We start from the raw sequence: 25,826 nt of genomic DNA on the forward strand, positions 1-25,826 counted from the left end.
TTTGACAGGAGAGGCACTGAAGGGTAATGGAAAGAAAGTAGATTTTGAAATAAGAGACTTTCACTCCTGGTTTTGTCATTACTTGCTGATGATTTCCCCAGAGCTAGTTAAAGTTTTCTGAGCATCAATTCCTTCATTTATCACATGAGGATCACAGTGCCTAATTTAATGAACCATTGTGAAGACCACACTGAAAGTATATAAAGCAACTGACAATGCCTGACACCGGAGGACCATGGCAGAAACTGCCAATCATTCTTAGTATCATTTCTTGCCCTCTTCCTTGCTAACAGTACTCCAATTTTGTAAAGTGTGGCAATGTGTCTCAACCTAAGGGATAAATAATCACGGTAATTATCTTTTCTTTTGTTTGCCTGATACTTGTTTTCCAAGCCTCTTTTGCAACTAGGATTGGCTATGTAACCCTCTGACCAATGAAACTTGAGGGGAAATTTGCTAGAAGCTTCTGGGAAAGATTTCTTGCACTTATGGAAGGAAAGGCCCTTATTTATACCAAGAGCTTAAAGGCAAAGAAGCCATTTTGCAATATGAAGCATCAAACCTAAAGATGAAAAATGCTGGTAGCAGAGCCAAGAAGATAGGTGACCTGTTGAGTCACCTCAACCATGGAACTGTGCATCCCTAGACTTTTCATTATGTGAGATAACTAAATGTCTACAGCTTAAGCCACTGTTGTAGAATTTTCTGTTGCTGCCTACACAGAAAATACCCTCATAATTGACTCAATAAATGGTAGCTACTATTGGAAGTACTACTAATACACAGGCACATTCCATCCCATAGCTGATTTTTTATTTAAAACAAAACAAAACAAAACAAAAACATAGCAACCTCCACTACTCCCCAGAAATATTAAAGCTAGTTTTATACTCATAAAGGATAAAACTAATTTTACACCCAACACAGTAAGTATAAAACTATTATAAAAAGTTAACTTCCAGTATGAGTGAAATAACTTATTAATTTTGAACAACAAATATATTTCAGGATATCTAGGGTCAGCATATAATAAATGTAGATCTAAAGGAAGAAAAAAAGGGGCCTGATTTTGTGGGCACATATACCTTAGCAGATTCATATTTGCACTGACTGCTGCCCATGGTAGATGCAGGAGGAACCAGAAAATGCTTCTACCTCATTTACATGGATATTTCCTACTTGTATGGTGGTAACTGAGAAGGACAAGGAAGTTTACAGCTTCTCTCACAAAAGGATAAGTCTTTGAGGTAAGGAGGGAAAATAGGATAACTGTACCTGATGTAAAATAATAATCAAAACTGCATATATCATCTTTTATTGCTTCAGATATCTAATCATTTAGTATTACATTTTTATGTTCATTAAAAATGTAATTATTAAATGCTCTCTGAAATCTATGCCTTGAAAAGAAAAGGCTACTGCATATAGATTTAACAATGTTGGCTATATTACTGTCAAGGGTCAACCTCAAGAAAGGAGTTGACATCTTTCTGAAATATAAAAAGTAAACAAGTCATTTGCTCTAGAGTTATATATTTGAAAATCTAGAACTATTTTTAATTTCCCAGAAGGCAGGATGGACCATGTCTATTTACTTGGCTTGATATCATTCAGTATAACTGTGAATATTTAAAATGGTTTCATTATAAAATATTTAAGTAAATCAACAGAACCACTTACAAAACTGTCTCAGAAAGAAAAACCTAAAAGGCATGTTATTTTATTAGACAGACATTTTAACTAACTTCAGTACCCACTTACTATAATGTGAAAGATAAAGTGCTATCCTTTCTTTCATGAAAAGAAGTAGTGATAATAATAAAAGATAATAATAGGGGGGCACCTGTCTGGCTCAGTCAGTGGAGCATGCAACTCCTGATCTCAGGGTCATGAGTTTAAGCCACATGTTGGGCCTGGAGCTCACTTAAAAAAAAAAAAAAGGTTTGGGCACCTTAAATGGCTCAGTTGGTTGGGCGGCCGCCTTACTCTGGATTTTGGCTCAGGTCTTGACCTCAGGGTCATGAGATCGAGCCCTGCTTAGCAAAGTCTGTTTCCTCTCTTCCTCTCCTGCCGCGCCCCCCCCCCCGCCCCCATGCACACTCTGTCTAAAATGAACACATCTTAAAAAAAAAAGGTAACAGCTAACACCTGTGAAATATATCAAGGTCAAGCACTACACTAAGCACTTCGACATCTTTTATTTCCATTACTCTCAGAACAATTCCAGGGCTAGTACCATTATTATCCCTATTTTGCAAATGAAAAACCTGAGCCACAGACAAGTCTCTGGAAGTGGCAAGCCAAAGAGTGAAAAAAAAAAAGCAGTCTAGGGGCAGCCCTGGTGGGTCAGCAGTTTAGCTTGGCCTTCAGCCTGGGGTGTGATCCTGGAGACCTGGGATCGAGTCCCACGGCAGGTTCCCTGCATGGAGCCTGCTTCTCCCTCTGCCTGTGCCTCTCTCTCTCTCTTTGTGTCTCTCATGAATAAATAAATAAAATCTTTAAAAAAAAAAAAAAAAAGCAGTCTAAGACTAGAACCTACACACTTAACCATTACTGCCCACGGTTTAGGTGCGTTTTATAAAGATTCAGTTCAAAAAGAAATACATACCTATTAATCTTTTCTTTAGACCACTAGGTGCTGTTGATAGAAATTCACTTTTATCATTGTTCTGTTTAAAAATAAAGCAATACAGTTTCAATATTAAATAATAATGATGACATGGAAATTAATGATGGATGAGTGAAGAGGCTAGGAAAGAAAAATTAGATTAGATTTCATTAGATTAATTTTGAATCAGAAGACAATGACAAATGGCCCTTAGGAAAAAATAGTGGAAAGCAACAAAAACAATACAACAAATTTCAAAGGATTCCCAAAGTGATTCTAGAAGTAGTATTCCACACATATAGTATTTTTTATTATGTAAAGAAAAAGCATAAGTATATGAATGTGCCTTTCACATTCTGATGACTTTCACCCATCAGATTAGAATATTTCTTTTTTAAAAATTGATAATATCCATTGATAATGAGTAAGGGAAGATATGGGCACTCCTATGCATATGGCAGTGGGCCCTTTAATGTGCTTGAAATTTACTGGCGTTAATGTATTACCCTATGTGAAGATGAGAGAATGAGATCTACATAATTTTATTCCATTATTTTAAAATTTTTAAACACTTTACAGAAGCATAAAATCTTTTTCTTTTCCTCACAGAATAATCTAACACCAATAAATTTCTAGCACATTAAAATGCCCAATGTTATTTTTAATAGTACTGATAAAAAGATAAAGTACCCTTTGTGATTTTGGCAATGTGAAATTATGATGAAAAATTTTAAATTTGTTGTGATAGGTTGTTGGTGCTAGTTTCAAATGTTAATACATTTTGATTTGGGATATTAAGAATAGTACTATAATAAATGAACTGAGCCCAATAGGTTTATAAAGTATATAAACTTTTTTGATCCAGATCCTTAAAAAGTTTTCATATTTTGTACATCTTGATCGACATATGCATGTAGTATATAATTGAAACAAATATAATTGAAACAAATTATAATGAAATAGTATGAAACAGACATTTTCAATTTTATTCTATCTGATTTTTAAAACTGCAGATCAGGACACCTGGGTGGTTCGGCAGTTGAGTGTCTGCCTTCACCTCAGGGTGTGATCACAGGATCGAGTCCCACATTGAGCTCCCTGCAAGGAGCCTGCTTCTCCCTCTGCCTTTGTCTCTGCCTCTCTCTCTGTGTCTCTCATGAGTAAATAAATCTTTAAAAAAAACAACTGCAGATCATATCCTACTAAACTCATCTCAAGACTGAAAGTCAAAACAGCCTGTGTTCATATAGCTTAATTATCAGGTATAAGAACAATTGCATCAAAATAACCATTTAAGAAAATTCTTGCTCAAAAAGGTAAGGCTATAAACAAATAATTAACTTCAGTGTTTGGTACAGAAATTTTTGCAAACTAACTTATCTAGACAATTTGCTCATTTGTGCAGCCTTTTCTCCCATCAGAATAATAGATTACTCAGCAGGGCAAACAATAATTCATTCATCAGGACTCGGTTCAAGACCCTCTTTTTACTATGTCCACCAATCCTCAAGTATCATGTAATGAATTTTGTCTCATATATATCAGTTTTCCATCTGCCCTAATTTAAGCCTTTTGAGTCCAGATCCCCAAGCCCTATACATATTCTCTCCTGAACTCTCCCTTCTAAGACAGTGCACTAAAACTGCCACTTTGATATTGCCTCTTATTGTGGTAGGTTTTCTGATGGTTTCTTGGGGGAACTGACAAAATCCATTTATGTGTTATAATTCACATCTTGAAAAACAATGTACATTAATATATCTATATTCTTGACTGGATTATGGAATGAGTTTTATTCTTTCATAGTGATACAGTATATAAGATATAATACAGGAAAAATGCATTATTAAAGACAAAAGAGGCTCTATCTAACATGTCTAATCTCACATCTAGACTTGCCTAAATAGGACATCTGTACACAGGCCCTGAATGTCTATACTCACTTTCTTATAAGGGGTTCCCCAAACTTAGTCTATGAACAATTCCAGGCAAGTCTAAGTTTATGGCCACCAGGCCTGGACACACTCATCACTCACATACTCATTGTCCTGGATTCATCCATGCCCATCTGGGTTTGCTCATATCCAGATAGGGCCATTTGACAAAGCATTAATGAGAAAACAAAATCACAAAAACACAAAGGAGAGGATAAAAATGGTCAATTCTCCTCAGCTACCCTAGAAGAAACTTACCAAAACCAACTTTGTTTTCAAACGTAAATTATGAAAGACTATATTAATGGATTTCTCTCAAGAAACAACAAAATATTATATATAAAAGCAAAACAAAACAAAACCCATAAAATTTCCAGGCCAGCACTACTGAGGTGAAAATATCCAGGACAGTTCTGACAGAACTATCTGGCATAGCAGGGGCGTCTGGGTGGCTCAGTGGTTCAGTGTTGCCTTTGGCTCAGGTTGTGATCCCAGGGTACTGGGATCTAATTCCACATCAGACTCCCGCAGGAAGCCTGCTTCTTCCTCTATGTCTCTGCCTCTCTCTGTATCTCTCAAGGAAGGAAGGAAGGAAAGAAGTGGGGGAGGGAGGAATTGAGGGAGGGAGGGCTTAGCAGTTGGGTGTAGAAGACCTGGCTTCATTTTTCACCTTTTGTCCTTCCCAGTTAGATGAACTTAAGACAAGTCACTTCACCTCTCTAAACCTCAGATTCTTCATCTAATGTAAGGTGTCTAATTGGCAAATACCTGTAAATTATAAAGCACCATATAAGAGATGAAGTGATTATTTTTCATCATATCTTTGTAGCACTAAGGTTTTTGCTTGTTTTCAGTGAATAGCTTACCTTCAACTGAACGTTGTCTGAAGCAGAATGCCCTAAAGAATAAAATAAAGAGGCATTACTTACCAGAAGTACTTCAGTTTTCATCATGGTCTAGTTTCATTTAACTGCTCCACAATTCTCTAAAAACTGTGATTTCCAAACTCCCAAAGCCTTATTTCAAATAGAGTGTAGCAAAGCAAATCCTCCACGAACGTGTGGCTAACTTAAGCAAATGATAATAGCAGTTTAAGTGTTTCTAGTTGGCCCTGTCGATTTGCACAACTCCAATCAGCACAGACATTTCTCCCCCCACCCCCCTTTTTCTTAAAGATTTTATTTATTTATTTATGAGAGACACACACAGAGAGAGAGAGAGAGAGAGGCAGAGAGGCAGAGACACAGGCAGAGGGAGAAGCAGGCTCCATGCAGGGAGCCCGACGTGGGACTCGATCCCAGGTCTCCAGGATCCACCCTGGGCTAAAGGCGGCGCTAAACCGCTGAGCCACCGGTGCTGCCCACATTTCTCCCTTTTATCAATAGTTAAATATGGGTATACTAGTTAAATATGGGTATACTAAGGCACAAACTGGGTATGAACTGCGTTTTGTTGAATGAATTTTCACGACAGAAAAGAATTATATACTAATGCATTTAGACAAGGAAAAGAAGCATAACTTGAAGCAACTATGAGAACTCTATTCAAAGAACTGAGGTAAAATCTTACCCTTGCTACACTGAGGAATGTTTATAATTTCAGGATCATTCTTCAAACTCAACGAAACATTTTTTCTTGGTGTTTTTGCTAGTTCTGAAGCTGTAAACAGACAAAAGAAGTATAAAAAACAATCTTTAATGGATGACAGCACATGAAGGGGGGAAATAACTTTATGTCACTTAAATTCTTTTTTTTTTTTTTTAAATAAAGATTCATTGACTTATTTTAGAGAGAGAGACAGCGCACGCTTGCAGGGGGCGGTAAAGGGTAGAGGAAAAGAATCTTCAAGCAGACCGAACTGAACACAGAGCCCAAAATAGGGCTCAGTCCCACAACCCATGAGACCTGAGCCGAGATGAAGACTCATCGCTTAACCAACTGAGCCACCCAGGTGCCCCTCAATTACACAAATTCTTAGGGGAGCGGAAAAACAAGAAACCTGCCTACTCTGTTACCAGGAAGATAATAAATCTACCATATTAAGAGTATTGCCTCTTTTATCTTTATTTGCTGTATTCCAATCATCTTAAGTCTTCTTTCACTATCTACAGGTGTTTCAAGAAAATACAAATAAACAGTTTTGACCTTACTGGTTTCTTTCTTTTTTTTTTTTTTTTAATATTTTATTTATTTATTCATGAGAGACACGGACTGAGAGAGAGAGGCAGAGACACAGGCAGAGGAAGAAGCAGGCTCCATGCAGGGAGCCTGATGTGGGACTTGATCCCAGGACTCCAGGATCAGGCCCTGGGCTGTAGGCAGCACTAAACCACTGAGCCACCCGGGGCTGCCCGTCCCCTCCCCTTTTAAAAGAGTTTATTTATTCATTAGAGAGAGAGGCAGACAGAACACAAGCAGTGGGAGAGGCAGAGGGAGACGAAGATTCCTTGCTGAACTGGAGCCCGGGGCAGGGTTTAACCCCAGGACCTAGAGATCAAGACCTGAGCTGAAGGCAGAAGCCCAACCATCTGAGCCACCCAGGCACCTCACCCCAAATCTTTTGTAAAGGAGAAAGTATAGGTGAATTTGTGTTAGTTAAAGCCAGTTTACTGACTCAAACTCTTCCTGTTTCATAGTTTTATCTTCCAAACTTGAAATTGATCTAAAATACTCCTGACAGCTTCCACGAAAGTACTGCCCTCTTTTTTCTTAACTAACCTCCTCGGTCTTCTGTATCATTCACTGGGAGTTTTTTTTTTTTTTTTTCTTTTTCATCTTTCTTTGAAATTATTCCTCCATTTGGGTTGTTCTATGGCATTATTCTGGCCCCCAGCTACTGTTGGTAGTTATTCCATTTCTTCTCTGCTGTCTCATCTGCAACATTCTAAGTATTCATGAAGATCAGGCTTTCCATTTCTCTTTATACCAGAAGAATATAGTACCTTTAGATTAAAGGCTATTGATCCAAAGGACAGGAAAAAAACTTCACATCAACAAAAAGTCATGTAAACACAAAGTAATTTACCTGGGATCATTTTGGTTATATGTTGAAACATGGAAAAATGCTGTTTTTAAATAAACTACAAACCTCAAAAGGAAAAAGAAAGGAAAAGGAAGAATTAAAGAGGAAAAAGAACATGAGACATTATCCATGTATGGCTACTGAATCTACTAATAAAAAATTGAGGCATATATTCTGTGGCTTTTCATTTATATTATATTTTACACACTGGTCTGCAATATATCGGAAATTTTAAAATAAAATTTTAAAATCTTGTTTGCCTTCTTATTAGGATATTATTTATCCTATCAACCAATCTAATTTAATTTCCCTAAAGTCATCCCTTTCTACAAGTTCGTTGAACTCCTTACTGTCCTCTACTTGGTATTGCTACCTTTGTTCTTTTGTTTGCATTCATTTGTTCATCTCAGACACGTATTTTTAAAAGCCACCCAATCTAACCCCGAGTGTATTTCTAGTCCTATGTCTTTGTCAGCCTAATTATATCTAATCATTTATACACAGTAATATATGATTTTATGGCATGTTAGAGTTATTTTAAAAACATGAAGGCTGGGGTGCTGGGATGGATCAGTTCGTTAAGTGTCTGACTTCGGCTCAGGTCATGATCTCAGCCACCCAGGATCAAGCCCTATATTAGGCTCTGTGCTCAGTGAGGAGTCTGCTTCTCCCTCAGCCCCTCCGACACTCATGTGTGCAGGTACTGGTGCTCTCTCTCAAATAAGACCTTTAAAAAATATACTAAGGCCTTCTACTTCATTGATACAATTAGATGTAAACACAATTAGCAACAATACTTAGTAAGTCAAAAGAAACTCTTTTAAAAAGCATCACAACTAAACAGGAGTCCTAACTAAACACAGATTTTAGAAAGTATGATCAGTCTCAAATTATCCAGAAAACCATCTTTTCATGACTGTATATTTCTTTCATTTATGATGATAATGAGTAAGGGACAGACAGGGCTGGGTAGGAGGGATAGATAGGTGGCTATGTGATCAGGCTCACAGAAATCCCAAAAAATGCAGAGGTGTAAGGAAACCAGAGATAAGTGAACACATCAGACCACTCTGCTCTAGGTGTCTGAGGGGAAGGGGGGGTATCTTTTTTATGACAGTCACCTATGGTCAACAGGAAATACAAAGACCCTAAAAAGAAATAAGCCAATAAAGGTGTTATCACTAGTATTACTAAGTTATCACTAAGTATTATTGCTTACATAAAGATGCTGTCAGTAGAGAATAAGTTTTAAGTTCCCTGGTTAGCCTTCAATCAAAGACCAACCCTAAAAGCCCTCAGTGGCAACCCTGTTGGGACCTTTCTCACTCCTAAGAGCTTTTTCTGCATTTTTGCTTAATAAAACTCTATCACTATACTCACTCTCTTTTGTCTCCAAGATTTATTTTTCAACTCTGTGAGACAAGAACCTAGCTCTCCCGCTTCCAAACAAATGCACAACCTAACAATACTTAGTTTCTTGCAGCCCATACAATATAAGACATATATCATGGTTATTATATGCATGTTGATTATCTACTTGGAGAATTTCTACTTGATTACTCCTCTGGGGCTCATCTCTTCACTATGAGTTCTCTTTCTCCAATGTTCTTTGTCCTACTTTCCCTAATAATTGTTTTAGCATTTCTTCTCTGGTTTCTCAGAGATCCTACAAAGAATGCAGTCATTTTTACAGAACAAAAACTTTCAAGGAGATTATAAACACTAAGAAACAGATCAGTTAATGTAAATTATTATACGTACCATATTAATTTCAAAATTAATAAATTTCATACTATACCTTTCAGAAAAACTGAATTTTGCAAATGATTAAATATTATGTTCTATAACATAGGTCTTATAATTACTCTTCTATGTTCCTCATCAATGTCAACACCGAAGTTTTTCACTTGATCTTGAATGCTTACCTGGTTAACCAGAATGATTGCATAAAAATATACCACTTCAGAAATATATGTTGGTATTCCATAATTATAGACTATAAACCCAATTAAACAACTATTACATTTTACCAGGTAGCTAATTATTATTCCCTTGCTCTTAACATCTTGGTGTTCCTGAACCTTATATACTTACAGACTTCCTTAATTTTCAAACTGCTTTTACATATTATTTCCCTTCCTCAAAGCTTTTAAATCTGACCCCTCACACCCCACAGGACCCAAATAAAGTGCAATCTGAATTTTAATTTTAATTGGATTGACGGTTTAGTTTTAATGCTACATGTAATTCATTTTAGTTTAGTTTTCTAAAAATTAGTAATTCATGTATAATTAGTGTAAGTGGTAAATTAAGAAAATGTTACAAGAGCCCATTAGTAACAATTTTATATAGTTTTCTATAACACAAACATTATTCTATATATAGTATAAAATTCTTATTCAATAAATTCAGAGTATCTGTGACTTAAGTAACCCATATACTTAAAAATTTGTTCAGAACCTAGGCTACACGTGAGAAGAAGGCAAAGACAGGATTCCTATGAGAAGCTTAAAACCTAGCTGGGAACAGAAGACACATCTGAGGATGAAACACTGACTTTTTGTATGCTTGAAAACATGATAAAATGACATCTCCTCATTCTTTTCAGGAATGTAATAACATAATTGTGGGGCATGTGGTTAAATACACCTTAGAAAAAGCAACATACCTAATTTAGCCATCTTTTCAGAGTGTTTTCTATTCTGAAAAGAATAAACTTTATTCCCACCATCTGCAGCAGAGCCATTTTTCAAGGATTCTGAAAGAGAAAATCCAATGCTTATTTTGGAAAAATAAGCAAAATAAACAGAAAAAAAGATAAAATCTTAACTAAAAACTTAAAACACACACACAAAAAGCGCCCCCCCCCCCCAAAAAGCCTCTTCAGACTAGAGGAATATACATGATAGTGTTGCCCCTGAGGAGGGAAAACAGAAGGAACTCTATTATATTTTCTTCTTGAAGCAAACATGCAAAGTACAATTGAGCTATTTGAGGCTGAGATTTAAATAGTTGTTACATAGTGGAAGCTCTCATTCTCTATCAAGATGATTTCATTTCCCTTCTTTAAAATCATCCCTTTAAATAACAACCGCTACCTACAACATACTAGATACCCATGGCTGGTAGCCTACGCTCTGGCACAGCAATTCTCAAAGTGGCTAAAGCAAAAACTATTTAATAACAACACTTAGACATTGTTTGACTTTTTCTCAATCAAGAGTGGATAGTGAGCTATTCCAGAGACTACATGATGTGTGATGACAGCACCGCCCTGTGGATTAATGGAATATGTGAAGCAGATATGAAAATTCATCTTCTAAGTCAGACATGAAAGAGATTTGTAAAAATGTGAAACAATGACTTCTTCACTAATTTCTCTTTGGAAATAGTTTTCATCTAAACATATGTAATATATGTTAATATGTAATGGGTTTATTACTGTTATTACAAAACAGTACCAGACTTTCCCTGAATCAGTGTTCTCTACCGTTACTGTTTAAGAGTCCCCATTATATATGCACTAATACCTGGAATTATCAAAACTCCTTAATCTTTGCCAATCAAGTGGGTGTAAAATGAATCTTATGGGGAGAGTTGTTTTAATTTCCCTTTCCCTAACCACTAATGAGGCTGAACATCTTTTCACGTTTCTTTCTTCCAAGGAAGAAATATCTTCTCCATTCTGTGACTTGTCTTCTCTCATTTTTATGATGACATTTGAGGAAGAGAAGTACTGAATTGTTTTTCAGACTTTGTTTTAAAAGCAGTTTTAGGTTCAGAGCCAACTTGAATAGAAGATACAGAGATTTCCTATATACTCTACTTATTCATACCTCCCATCCTGATGCCTGGCAACCACTTATCTCTTCACTGTCTCCAAAGTTTTGCCTTTCCTAGAATGCCATATAGTTGGAGTCATAGCCAGTAGCCTTTTCAGATTGGCTTCTTTCACTTAGTAATATGCATTTAAGGTTCCTCCACATCTTTTCATGTCTTGATAGCTTTTTTAAAAAAGTGCTGAATAATTCCACTGTATGGATATATCAATTAATTTATTCTTCATGAACTTTTTGGTTGCTGCTAAGCCATGGAAATTATAAACAAAGCTTCTATAAACATCTTTGTGCAGGTTTTTGAGTGGACATAAATTTTCAACACCTATGAGTAAATACCATCAGCACTATTGCTTTATCATATGGTAGGAATATGTTTAGTTTCTAAGAAACTGCAAAACTGTCAAAGAGCTATACCATTCATTTTGCAATCTCAGCAGTAAATGAGAATTCCTGTTGTTCCACAGATTTGCCAGCATTTGATGCTGTCAATGTTTTGCATTTTGGCCATTCTAATAGGTGTTAAATAATATCTTATTGTTTAATCTGCAATTTCCTAATGACATATATTGCTAGTAGATTTTTATGTGCTTATTTGCCATCTGTATATCTTCTCTGGTGAGATGTCCAGTTCCTCTGTTCTTTTTTAAATCAGGTTATTCATTTTCTCACTGTTGAGTTTTAAGAGGTCTTTGTGTATTTTGAGTAACATTTCTTTAAAAAATGTCTTTTGCAAATATTTTCTTCTGATCTGTGGTTTGTCTTCTTGAGAAGCATTAATTATAATTAGTTGAATATGTCAATCTTTTCTTTTGATTAAAGAAATTCTTCTATAATCAAGTCAAAACCATATTCTCATATTTTCTTGTAAAAGCATTTACATTTGCTCATATGTAAGTCTTAAATTAAGGTAATTAATTTGTTTATGACTGGAGGTAGAGATCCAATTTCTTTTCTTCATAAGGATACCCAACTGTCCCAATGCTGTTTACTGAACCTTAGCTGAGCAATATTCAATGCTACCTCTCTCATATATCTGATTTTCATGTATGCATGAATCTGTTTATGGCAAACCTCTATTTATATAACTTAAATGTCTGGCACAGAGACAAAATATTTAAAGATACTGAGTGGTTTCTATGTAAACTAAATTAAATGGTTTAGAAGTATCTGATAAAAGTTATTAACTAAAATGAATAGTTTCATATTAGGTATAGATGAGAAACCATAAAAGATTTTAAGAAAAATTTTGAAAAAACAGTAACTAGGGATCCCTAGGTGGCGCAGCGGTTTGGCGCCTGCCTTTGGCCTAGGGTGCGATCCTGGAGACCCAGGATCGAATCCCACATCGGGCTCCTGGTGCATGGAGCCTGCTTCTCCCTCTGCCTCTCTCTCTCTCTCTCTCTCTCTCTCTGTGTGACTATCATAAATAAATAAAAATTAAAAAAAAAAACAAATACAAATTGGTCTTCCAATTAAAACCTCTATAAAAAAAAAAAAAAAAAGAAAAAACAGTAACTATACCAAGACTCCATTTAAAGTGTGTTTAAACATACAATCTAATGGAGGGAAATGATACCTGAAATCCCAGGTGATGCATTATGGCTATGCTAACAATGTCCAACATCAAAATCAAAAGGTGATGCTGGGATCCCTGGGTGGCGCAGCAGTTTGGCGCCTGCCTTTGGCCCAGGGCGCGATCCTGGAGACCCGGGATCGAATCCCACGTCGGGCTCCCGGTGCATGGAGCCTGCTTCTCCCTCTGCCTGTGTCTCTGCCCCTCTCTCTCTCTCTCTCTCTCTGTGACTATCATAAATAAATAAAAATTAAAAAAAAAAAAAACAAAAGGTGATGCTGTTCTTCAACCAACTGACCTCTAGCCAACTTCTAATTAAAGAAAAGACTCTGGTGTGTGTGCATGCATATATATATATATATATATATATATAGAGAGAGAGAGAGAGAGGGCAATCTTAAATGCCTATTACTAAGTGAAATGCATATACATATATAATAATAAGCATAATAAAAAAATAAGCATAATGCATGCTTATATATAATAACTCAAAATATTTAGAGCATAGTAGTTATTTTTGTGATTTTCTGGTTCTGACATTTTGATCGACTAACAATGGTTCTAATCACAAAGGCTAAGAAGGTTTTACTATAATACATATAAAACTTTTGAATAGAAAAAAATAAAAACTTTTGAATAGGTTTTAAATTACTTGAAAAGCACAAAACCAAAAAACTATGACTATACAAACTACGGAAGAAATTAAAATGGGAATAAAGTCTAAATAAATGTAAGAAAAAATGTTTAATGCCAATGAGAGATCTTAATACTAGTTGATATAATCTTTCTAGAAACAATTTGGCAATATGTATGCTTTATAAAGTTAGTAGACTTTTACCAGTAATTCTGCTACTAGAAGTCTCTTTTGAAGAAATAAGATTTCTAAACAAAAATTTATGTCCAAGGATAATCACTACTACATTGGTTACAATAAAAATTTAGAAATAATCCAAGTCTAATAGAGGCCAACTATGTTATTTATAAATCTGAATGCAGTATTACAGAAATAGCACTACCATTTCACAACCATTAGGATGGCTATTAAAAAAAAAAAGTGTTGGTGAGCTTGCAGAGAAACTGGAATGCTTGTGCACTGTTGATGGCAATGTAATTTGGTGTAGCTGCTGTGGAAAACGTGGCAGTTCTTCAAAAAATTAAAAATAGAATCACCATATGATCCAGCAATTCCATTTCTGGGAATATACCCAAAAGAATTCAAATCAGAGTCTCAAAAAGATACTTATACACCCATGTCCACAGCAGTATTATTCACAGTAGCCAAAAGGTTGAAGCCACCCAAATGCTCATTGACAGATGAATGGATAAACAAAACGTGGTATATACATACAATGCACTAGTATCTAGCCTCAAAAAGGAAGAAAATTCTGACACGTGCCACAACATGTATGAGGCACGTGTCCTTGAGGACATTATACTAAGTAAAATAAGCCAGTCACACATATATGAGGTACCTGGAATAGTCAAATTCAGAGAGAAAATAGAATGGTGTTTGTTGGGCTGTGGGGAGAAGGGCTAGGGAGTTTTTTAATGAGTAGAATTTCAGTTTTGGAAAATGAAGAGTTCGGGAGATTGACTGCAAAACAATGTGAACGTACTTAACACTGAACTATACACTTTAAGATGGGAAATTTTATGTAACATTTATTTTACTACAATTTTTATTTATTTTTTATCACATTATTTTTTAAAGATTTATTTTAGAGAGAGAAATCAACAGAATGGGGGAGGAAGAGAGAGAATCCCACAAACTCTACACTGAGCCCAAAGCAAGGCTCATTCCTACAACCCTGAGATCGTGACCTAAACCAAAACTAGTTTAAGTGTTTGACAACACTTAACTGACTGAGCCACCGAGGCACTCCTCTCATAATTTTTAAAGAGATTTTATTTAACCACAATTAAAAACCTGATATAATCCTTAAGTTCAAAAATGGAACTGTGAATAAGGCAACATTAAATATACTATGAATGGGGCCCTGGGTGGCTCAGTAAGTTAAGTGGTTGATGGGCTCAGGTCATGATCTCAGAGTCCTGGGATGGAGCACCAAACCAGGCTCTGCACTTATGGGGAGTCTGCTTCTCCCTCTTTCTTCCCCCACTTGTGTGCATGTATTCTCTCTCAAATAAATAAAATCTTTAAATAAACTATAAATAGACCACATATTTGTCACATAATTTTCTAGCATTCAACTTATAAAGAATCAAGTATAGAATTATACTGTTTATAAGACTAAAAAACACACCAATTGCTCAAGAGAAGTATCAATAAGACAAATTGCTCTTGAGGACACCTATCTACTTGCTTTGGGAGATCTTTGGGAAAAATCTTCTATTTAAGGCTGAGATCACCTAGCATTTCCATGCAATGATTGTTCTCCAGACTAGATGGATTAACAGATTATGAGAATTATGCCAGTTATGTCAAGATGTGTGATTATAAGCAGAAGCTTACACTTTGATAGTAAGTAAAGGGATTAATCAATAAAGTATTAAGAGGTCCTTGTTGAAAGGCTGCTTTCTAATTATTCCTAAAGATTCTTTACCAAATGTCCTCTGTGTCTTAAAAATAATGCATATATGCTTTTTGTTATAATAAAAGATTGGGCAGAAGCTTATTGTTCATATCTAAAAAAGACTATAATAAATGTCACATTTTCTCTCTGAAGAAAACACTGAGAAAAAACTCCTTCCTATATCTTAACTGGAACAGCATTCTCTATCCCTATCCACATTTTGGCAAACAAGAAAAAACAAATCAAAACAGAAAGAGTCATGTCTGTGAGACTCAACTGCAAGTTTTGAGCTCATTTGTTGTACATACCCATAGCCAAATGAACAGCTCTATTTCCTCGACTCAGAGACTGTCAACACAAGCTTATGTGTGTGCTTAACACCCAACTGTTAACAGTTCCATGTTCTCTAAAGCATGCATTCTTAACAGGAATATATTGCTCTTAATGGATTAAAAATTAGCTCTTGGTGTGGGAGGAGGGAAAATGTGAAAACATCCTAGATATTATAAATTGGTCTGTGGTCTTCACAAGGGCAACAGATATGTAAACAGATACATACGTGTGGTATTAAAATTTTGAGTGGGGGCAATTAGGAGAAACTGTCTAAAAAAAGGCTCTTTAGGGGATGAGAGTAAAAAACAGGTTGTAGAATGCTGCTCTAAGGCAAAGTTTCCCAGTAAGTGTGCAAAATTAAAGGCATAGGTTACAGGTGTGCTGAGTAATAATCCTCTCAGGCTTTTGAGGACGCCAGACAAGGCTTCCAGAAGGGGCAGGAACAGGGGTCAGTAGCCCTAGGGCATCTGTCCTGGTCTGGAGCATTCTCCTCCATTTATTCCAGCATGCTTCCAAATATAATTTGCTGTGAATGCTACTATGTGACAAAGCTTGGAAGCACTGAGTTTCTATTACAAATATGTATTACTCTTTTTTTAAGAAGATTTAATTAGGGGCACCTGTGTGGCTCAGTGGTTGTGTCCGCCTTTGGCTCAGGTTGTGATCCCGGGGTCCTAGGACGGAGTCCTGCATCAGGCTCCCTAAAGAGAGCCTGCTTCTCTCTCAGCCTGTATCTCTGCTTCTTTCGGTACGTCTCTCATGAAAAATAAATAAAATCTTTAAAAAAAAATTAATTAAATTTTTAAAGTAATTTCTACATTTAACGTGGATTTTGAACTTACAACCCCAAGATCAAAGAGTCACATGCTCTACTGAATGTGCCAGCCATGTGCCTCACAGATATGTATTTTTGGGGGAGAAAAATAATTTTGGGGAGCCTTGGTGGCTTAGTTGATTAGGTGTCTGCCTTTGACTCAGGTCACGATCTTCAGGTCCCAGGACTAACCCCTGCATCAAGCTCCCTGATCAGTAGAGAGCCTGCTTCTGTCCCTCTTCCCAACCCCTGGTACCCTACTCCCCCAACTCATCCTTCCTTTTGCCGTCTCTCTCAAATAAATAAATACAATCTTAAAAAGAAAAAAAATTTTAGGGCCACCTGGGTGGCTCAGTTGGTTGAGCATCTGCCTTCAGCTCAAGTTGTGACCCCAGAATCCTGGGATCAAGCCCCACAGAAAGCTCCCTGCTTTGTGGGGGGCCTGCTTCTCCCTCTCCCCATACGCCACTCATGCTCTCTCTTTATACTCTCTCAAGTAAATAAATAATATCTTTAAAAAAAAATTTAGGGCTGCCTGGGTGGCACAGTTAGTTGAGCCACCAACTTGGTCCTGGTTCTGGATTGTGGGATAGACACCTGAGTTGGTCTCCGAGCTCAGCAGGGAGTCTGCCTGAGATTCTCTCTTCCTCTCTCTCTCTGCCCCTCCTGCTCATGCTCTCTCTCTCAAATAAAAAGTAAGTGTTGGAATGCCTGGGTGGCTCAGTGGTTGGGCGTCTGCCTTCTGCTCTGGGAGTGATCCTAGAGTCCTAGGATTGAGTCCCACATCGGGCTCCCTGCGTGGAGCCTGCTTCTCCCTCTCTGTGTCTCTCAGAAATAAATAAAATCTTTGAAAAAAAAAAAGTCTTAAAAAAAACAATTTAAAGACAAATATGTTGTTTTCAATCTTAGGTCTACCATAATAGGAGTCAAGAATGCAAAGTTCTAGAGTGCCTGGATGAGTCAGTCAGTTAAGTATCTGACTTTGATTCAGGTGATTATCTCGGGGTCTTGGGATCAAGCCCCATGGAGAGGGGAGAAGGGAAAGGCAGAGGGAGAGGGAGAAGTAGACTCCCCGCTGAGCAGGGAGCCCAATGCAGCTTGATCCCAGATCCCTGGGATCATGACCTAAGCTGAAGGCAGATGCTCAACTGACTGAACCACCCAGGTGCCCCTGGTCTTTATTTTATTATTTTTTTAAGGGTTTTATTTATTTATTCATGAGAGACACAGAGAGAGAGAGGTAGAGACATAGGCAGAGGGAGAAGCAGGCTCCCCAGAGAGAGCCCGATGTGAGACTCAATCCAGGAACTCCAGGATCACGCCCTGAGACAAAGGCAGGCACTCAACCGCTGAGCCACCCAGGTGTCCCTTATTTTTTTAAGTCAACTTAAATTTTATTTTATTTTATTTTTTTCCAACTTAAATTTTAAATAAATATAATCTGGCAGGAATCTGGCTTAGGCGTAAAAAAACCGGGGCCCTGGGTGGCGCAGCGGTTTGGCACCTGCCTTTGGCCCAGGGCGCGATCCTGGAGACCCGGGATCGAATCCCACATCAGGCTCCCCGTGCATGGAGCCTGCTTCGTCCTCTGCGTGTGTCTCTGCCTCTCTCTCTCTCTCTCTCTCTCTCTCTCTGTGACTATCATAAATAAATAAATAAATAAATAAATAAATAAATAAATAAATAAATAAATAATTTAAATAAAAAAAAACCCCACAACACCAGCATGCAAATGTTGAAACAACATTACTTCTTGGAATTTTCCTTCTTATTCTTTTTTTTCTTTTTTAAAGAGAGAGAGAGAGAGAGAGAGAGAGAGTGTGTGTGTGTGTGTGTGTGTGTGTGTGTGTAAAGCAGGGGGGAGAAGGGCAGAAGGAGAGGGAGCGAGAAAACTACAAGTAGACTCCATGCCCAGTACGATACCCAATCCCAGCAACCTGGGAAAATGACCCACGCTGAAATCAAGAGTCAGATGCCTACCCGACTGAACCACCCAGGTTCCCCTTTCTAACTAATTTTGTAAAGATTACAGTCATAACAAAGTGACTTGCTTTATGAAATTATTTCAAGTTAAACATATAAATATCTTAAATATAACTTTAGATTGGTTTGTAGAATCTAAAAATAATTCAGTGTAGGACTGGTTGCTTGTGAGAAAAAATAAAACTAAAGAAAAAAACTGTATTGGAAACTCAGTGCTTCCAACCTTTCCAACCTTTCCAATTGTACATAAAACCCTGAAGCAAATGCTTTTCTGATGAGAAACATAATAATGTAGTATGCCTGATGAAAACAGCTCTGGAGATGGATGGTGGGGATAGTAACACAGAATCATGAATATATATAACTGTGAAGTATACACTTAATGTGTTAAAGATGGTAAAGTTTATATTACATGTAGTTTACAATTAAAAAATAATAATATAGCTCGCCACTGCCTAACCTACCAGACTATGGTTATGTATCCTGCAAAGCAATTTCAGCTACTAGCAGAAATTTAAGTGTAGTTTCCCCAACTCCAACCACCAAAATACCTTGAATATCTCGTCCTAAAACTTCTACATAGTTCTGATCTTTTAAGACTTCTTGGTCATCTTCTTCCAAATCATATTCTGGCTTCTTTATTATTTTTTTTGTGTTGACCAAAAGCTGAGTTCTCTCCTTTTTTAATTTAGCTCCTGTAAGAACATCTGAATAATTACAATGTGACAGGCATAAATTCTTTCTAAACATTACATTTAAATAAGTAAATAAACTGTACTAAACTTATCATTATTTAAAATCTGGGGAAAAAATTCAGTGTTTCTGATGAAAGCATGCACCACTTTTCACCACACTTTATATAATTTGAAGCAAAATCTTGAAAGTTTATTATTTTGGGGGGGCGACACATTTTAATTACAATGGGTAGTTATCACTTACCCCTATTATTAAGCATTTCATATCAAATAAGGCTTTATTATTTTTAATTTTCAAAAATTTGAGTGGAATAAACTTAAAAAAGTAGTTTTTATTTAGTCTTAGATGAAATACTTTGTGCTGTATTTTCAAAATAGTTTAAAATATTTTAAAAGTGAAGTAATCCGTAACCATCACATAAACATCTCTACAATTATATAATCAGTACCTGCTTCTCTATCAAGAATGTGATTAAGGACATCATCATCTCCCACAAACTGAACCTCCAGCATCCTGTCTTCCTTTAATTCCAGTTTACTCATCATTGCCAATCTAAACAAAAACAATAAAGCACTCAAAAGTGATGAAAAATTGATATCAACAGCCAAATAAACATTCACATAATACATGCATTTGTATGACATTTTAAAAAGTCTTAAGTATAAAACACATAATATGCATTATTATATTAGTATTATGTTTCTGAACATAGGTAAATCAACTCTTTATCTGAAAAATGGAAAAGACAGGAGGTGTCTGAGAGTTGGAAAAAGCAAAATTCAATCAACGCAACTAAAATATAATAATAGGAAAACAATTCTTCCTGTAAAGAAAGCCCTAACCAATCTACAGAATGATAACATTACCAGAAAGGAGTGGTTAATACATGAATTTAGAGAAGGAGCAGACAAGCAAAGAATAATGGTTTGGTAGTATCTATTCACTAAAAACAAATCGTTTACTTCTAGTGGGGGAAGTCTATGCATTTCATTGGTATACCAAACCTGGATCAAATAATCCTCAAGCACCTCCTTTTACTATTATTGTATGCTTACCAACAACTTTACAGTTATGAATATGGCTTTCTGCGTATCCTGGTAACTAAACAGTACTTTATAGTCAGTTCTTCACTACAGATTTCAGAATCTGGCAAGCAAAAACTTGATCAACTCTGCCTAGTTTGAAAAATTTTGTTTTGGAACTTAAAATACTAATGGCCTGAAACTAAATAATGATGATTCCAACTAGCTCCTAGCTAATCAGTTTACTCAAAAAAATGAGTTTTTTCTCTTTTCTCTCTACTATAAATCCTATTTTTGTTTTTTCTACTAATAATAGGAACTGCAGACTATGTCACTCATAAGTCAGTTATTCACATGCAGATAACTTACTAAACGTTGTCAAGTTTTCCTTCGTAACCAGCACACTTTAAAAAAATAAAAAGCTTATTTATTTATAATCTCTATAACCAACGTGAGGTCAAACTCATGACCCTGAGATCAAGAGCGGGTATGTTCTACCAATTGAGCCAGCCAGGCATCCCCCACCGATTTTTTTTTAATGACATTTTTTTTTTTAAGTTTTATTTAAATAATCTCTACACCCAACATAGGGCTCAAACTCATGACCCTGAATTTTTTTTTTATTGGTGTTCAATTTGCCAACATATAGAATAACACCCAGTGCTCATCCCATCAAGTGCCCCCCTCAGAGCCCGTCACCCAGTCACCCCCATCCCCCCGCCCACCGCCCCTTCCACCACCCCTAGTTTGTTTCCCAGAGTTAGGAAAAACCCTGAAATTAAGAGTCCTACGCTCTTCGGAATAAGCCAGGCAGGTGCCCCTGAAACTAGCACATTTAAATGACTTTGTCTTAATTTTCATTTACCTTTAAAGGCCCTACACATTCTGCAGCTGGAAAATTCAGAGTCACCTGCAATTGGAAAAAGAACTTGGTCAAGGTCAGCTTCTAGGAAATGAAAACAACCAAACAAGTTCCTGAGTTTTAATAAACAAGATAAATCGATAAATGCAGTTCTTGCAAAGTTACTATGATGGCATGGTAAAGGGCAAAACACCCATCAGTATTTTGGCCAGGAGTACTAGAGACTGAGAAGATTCAATCGCAGAAGCAAGTGGCTGGAGAGAGGAGGCCATGGGAGCACTTACTACATGCTAAACACAGTTTTGAATATTCTATACATATTTTCATTTAACCCTCATAACAATCCTCTTCGGCTTATGCTTTGTGTATAAAGATAATATTTCATCTATAATTTATAAGACCATTGCTAACAGAATATATACTCCTTTGGGCCATCTTTCTAGTCATGATACTGTTTTCTATTATGGGGAATTCAGATGTAGTAGAGAAAAAAATTAATGTATCTATGTGGTATTTTTATATAATAAAGAAACATGATTTCTTTATATCTGTATAAATAAAAGCTTTTCTGAGGGGCTGCTTGTCAGGCACTCTACTGGATACTTTCATGCATAGCAAATCATTAAGTCCTCATATTCTTTGAGGCAGTTAAAATATATATTATTTCCCCCAATACATATAGGAGTAAATTGAGGTTAACCATTAAATTACTCATCCAAATTTATACAACTAGAAAGTGTGTTAGGGCTAAAACCGAAGTCTGACTGATTCTAAAGACCCTAATCACTCTGTCACACACTTTTCTTGCCATTAAATACAAATTTGTTATTTTTTAAAATTTACTTATTTATTTTAGAGAGCAAGAGATAAAGAATTGAGGGAAGAGGCAGAAAAAGACAGGAGGTGTCAGGAGAGGGAGGGAGGCAGGGGAGGGGTGAAGGGAGAGGGAGACAGAGGAGGAGGGAGAAAGAGGAGGAAGGAGGGAGAGGGGGAGGGAGGGAGGGAAGGAAGGAGGGAGAGATATTCTCCAGCAGACTTCCTGCTGAGCGCAAACCTGGAATGGAGGCTGGATCCCATGATCCTGAGATCACATCCTGAACCTACTGAGCCACCCAGGTGCCCCCAAATCCATTATCCTAAATGCTTGTTCGGACTTCTGGATACTGTTTATATCTATTTTTTTAAAAAATTTATGTATTTATTTGACAGAGCAAGCACAAGTAGGGGGAAATAGCAGGCAGAGGGAGAAGATGATGTAGGGCTTGGTCCCAGGACCCTGGGATCGTGACCTGAACCAAAGACAGATACTTAATTGACTGAGCCACCAGGCACCCGTATTCCTAATATATCTAATCATTTTCCCATCTGGTAAGTTCAAACATCCAAAGACTTCTACAGTTTCTCTACATTTCCAGTTCATTAAGCTAAACATGCCTTGTTCTAACAAGCATACTTTTAAGAGCATGGCCAGATTCAGTCTATTTTTTTTTAAGATTTTATTTATTTATTTATTTATTTACTTATTTATTTATGAGAGAGAGAGAGAGAGAGAGACAGAGACACAGGCAGAAGGAGAAGCAGGCTCCATGCAGGGAGCCTGACATGAGACTCGATCCCGGGACCCCAGGATCAGGCCCTGGGCTGAAGGCGGCGCTAAACCGCTGAGCCACCGGGGCTGCCCTAATCTATCATTTTAAAATACAAGCAGCTATGTTCTACAAAGGATTTGAAGTAGTGACAATAAGTAAATGCAATAAAACAAATAACAAACTATAATACTAATAAGAAGTCTGGACCTAGGAAAATATAAAGAAAACAAAATACAACATACAAAGAATTCTCTCTCTGGCTAACAATTGGCCATCAAAGTGAAAAAGGAGTAACGTTCAGTTACATGATTCTCATTGGCAGAAGTTCGGTGGTTCCTTCAGGAAGAGATTTTTCAAGAAAATTTAAAAACAGAAATTCCAGACAACTGAATATTGCCCTTTGCAATTTTCCTATGGTATTTTACATAAGAACTGCCTGGACAGAGGCACCCTAACTAAATCTTGTTTGTAGCTGACTGCATTTATATCTCATTTCTTTTTCCAGATTTAAAGGCATCTTATTACACAGTACAGAATCACCAAACTGAAGACACTTCTACAAAGCTGAAAGAAACCTTTCCTTCCTTCTTCTCCAACAATTTCCGGAAAACAAAAGACACAAGAAAAACACTACTTGATAACTACACAATAAAAATGTACCTTTTTTTTAGTGACCATTTACTCTTCAAGGCACTGTTTCTGGGTGCTTACTTTTAAGTGGATTCAAGGAGTCAGCAAGGCAGCTAATACAGCAGCACCAAAAGAGTATTAACAGCAACATAGCCTCCTCCTTTGAGAGCAAATAAAGGATTTGCTACAATTTTAAAAAACATAATCCTTGGGGATCCCTGGATGGCTCAGTGGTTTAGCGCCTGCCTTCCGCCCAGGGAGTGATCCTGGAGTCTGTGGGATCAAGTCCCACATCAGGCTCCCTGCATGGAGCCTGCTTCCCCCTCTACCTGTGTCTCTGCCTCTCTCTCTCTGTGTCTCTCATGAATAAATAAGTAAAATCTTAAAAAAAACAACAACATAATCCTTTTTTAAAAAAAAGTTAAGCACCAATTTTAATAACAGATAAACCTGGGCTCTAATCTGAATTCCACACTCCTGCGTGACTCTGGACAAAACTGTGATGATTCAGTGAGATCCTGTGCTTGGCATCTGAGAATGGTAATTACATGTTTCCTATCATCAGCTTCCTCAACCTTCAGCCTGAGCACGCAGACCTCACATCTCTACGTCTCATCTGACAGTCAAGGTGCTCAGTGAATGATGGATGAAGGACACCTATTTCACCCGCAGCGCCAACACCCAGAGGGGTAGGGGCCACGCGGTGTTTCTTCGGATCGCAACTTAACTAGGGGAAGTATAATGGTTTTTATCGGAATTTCAGTTGTAAGGCGAGAAGTCACGCATCCACATCCTCTCCACTTGAAAAGCGCCACCGGAGGGGCCGGTTCATCCACGCGGCACAACCACTGTCCCAGGGTGACTGCTGGCTTAGCGGGATGGCATCAAGATTCTCGCTCCCGTGCTAGCTCCTGGGACGGAGTCTCTTCCTCAGCCCTCCCCGTGCCGCTCCTGTCAGGTCACTCCACACGCCGGTTACCGATTTCCAGTTTTCTCTTCACAAGCACGAGGCTCCTCACGCCGAGAAACTGAGGCGTTGGTGACGCGTCGCTCGCCCAGAAGGCCCGTCACTGGCTGGAGGGAGGCTGACCAACGCGTGCCCCGAGGAGCCTCTCGCCCCAGCCAGAACCCGTACGGACTCCGGCCGGGGCCTCGCGCCGCCGCCGGTCGGCCGCGCTCCGCCAGCCGGGGGTCCCAGGGCCCGCGGGGGCCGGCGGCCGCGACCCAGCCGGCGGCGCCGAGGGGAAGCCCTCTCCGAGACGCGGCCCGCAGCTCGGCCACCGGGGCTGGGCGCCCCCGGACTCACCTCACAAACCCCAGCGAAGCGGGAGAGGGAAGCGGGCTGGCGCGTCGTCCCACCGCGCACCGCTGGGTCTCCGCCGGGCGCCGCTCCCCGCTCCCCGCTCCCCGCACCCCGCTCCTGGGCGCCGCGGGGAAGGCGGCCCGGTCCCCGGCAGGCAGGATCAAACCCCTTGGAAGCAGTCAGAGGCGGCCGCAGGCTCGCAGAGTCCGGGGGGGCAGGAGGGGGGGGAGTCCGGCCGCGGGCGGGGGGATGGGAGGCCTGCCTGCCGCACACCGAATCTCCCGCCCTGCCCAGGGGGCGGAGTCCGGGGAAGCCAATAGGAAGCGACTTCAGCCGAGAGCGACGTCTCTGCCCGCCAATCGGTTCCGGTCTACCGGCCCCGCCCACCAAGGAACCTGAGGAAAACGCGTCTCCAGACCCTGAGCGCCGGGCCTTTCCTGTCCTCCTTCCGTTTCCGGGGTAGGGGGAAGGAAGTGTTGGTTACACCTGGGGAAATTGGCCGAGACGTGGCAGGTGTGTTTTGAGGCAATCTTGAAAAGTCTTCATAAGTCTCTCGAGGCACTTTCTTTTGAGGAAAAAGATAATGGGAATGAATCTGCGTTTGTGTTTTGTTCTCTAAAATGTATTTCATTTGGGGTGAAAGGTTAGGATTCTGTACATCTCAAGGGTTTGGAACAGGGAAGAAGGGAGACCAGATAATTGGAGCGTGGGCGCTGAATAGGGAGATGGGACCAGACTGCGAAGCGGATGGAGAGACTGGGAACATGGAACGAGTAGATGCACAAAGAGCTGACGAAGAAGAAAGGGATGGAACCTACTAGGGTACGGTATTACCCACTAACAATACTATTTCATTTGGATTCATTTGTTCCAAACAAGACTACAGAACCCCCTGCGTACCAGATAACGATGCACCATTCAGTAGGAAACACCATCTCTGCCGTCACGGTAGATGCTACAGGGGAAGATACTGACCTGGCAAGACTAGGAAAAATGTTACCACATGAGAAATTCAGCATTCACTGAGCACGTGGCACAAGTATCTATCTAAAGGACGGGAGTTCGGAGCAATTTCCTTGGAGGA

General features: G+C 38.5%; 2 protein-coding genes and 1 long non-coding RNA gene across 12 annotated transcripts in view; 1 reads left to right on the top strand and 2 right to left on the bottom strand.

The window, feature by feature from the left end:
- NIF3L1 (NGG1 interacting factor 3 like 1) overlaps positions 1-23,483 on the top strand; it is a 70,690-nt gene extending 47,207 nt beyond the window's left edge. For 2 of the 4 annotated variants that reach the window (XR_007408900.1, XR_007408901.1), the window contains exon 11: positions 23,315-23,483. The gene's annotated coding sequence lies outside the window, so the exon portion shown is untranslated. Of the gene's footprint in view, positions 1-6,312; positions 6,692-23,314 lie in introns of those variants that run through there. The other 2 variants (XR_004812396.2, XR_003134255.3) reach the window with 1 other exon arrangement.
- The window catches only part of ORC2 (origin recognition complex subunit 2), a 44,173-nt gene extending 19,149 nt beyond the window's left edge, over positions 1-25,024 (bottom strand). For 2 of the 7 annotated variants that reach the window (XR_003134253.3, XM_025441506.3), the window contains exons 1-8: positions 24,167-24,412; positions 21,224-21,268; positions 19,785-19,888; positions 19,192-19,347; positions 10,233-10,322; positions 6,112-6,201; positions 5,409-5,440; positions 2,609-2,669 (exon numbers count right to left, since the gene is read on the bottom strand). Coding sequence is in view for 6 of the 7 variants with exons in the window: in XM_025441506.3 (XP_025297291.1) it covers positions 2,609-2,669; positions 5,409-5,440; positions 6,112-6,201; positions 10,233-10,322; positions 19,192-19,347; positions 19,785-19,881 (526 nt within the window). In the remaining variant the exon portion in view is untranslated. Of the gene's footprint in view, positions 1-2,608; positions 2,670-5,408; positions 5,441-6,111; positions 6,202-10,232; positions 10,323-19,191; positions 19,348-19,784; positions 19,889-21,223; positions 21,269-24,166; positions 24,413-24,745 lie in introns of those variants that run through there. The other 5 variants (XM_035710697.2, XM_025441507.3, XM_049106624.1 and 2 more) reach the window with 5 other exon arrangements.
- On the bottom strand, positions 7,257-10,208 carry LOC112656303 (uncharacterized). Its single transcript, XR_003134258.3, has 2 exons — positions 7,568-10,208; positions 7,257-7,460 (listed from the first exon to the last, which is right to left on the bottom strand). It is a non-coding gene; the product is annotated as an uncharacterized LOC112656303 (long non-coding RNA).
- Positions 25,025-25,826: the final 802 nt, after the last annotated feature.

Source organism: Canis lupus, chromosome 37, assembly GCF_003254725.2.
Source record: "Canis lupus dingo isolate Sandy chromosome 37, ASM325472v2, whole genome shotgun sequence".
Lineage (NCBI taxonomy): Eukaryota > Metazoa > Chordata > Mammalia > Carnivora > Canidae > Canis > Canis lupus.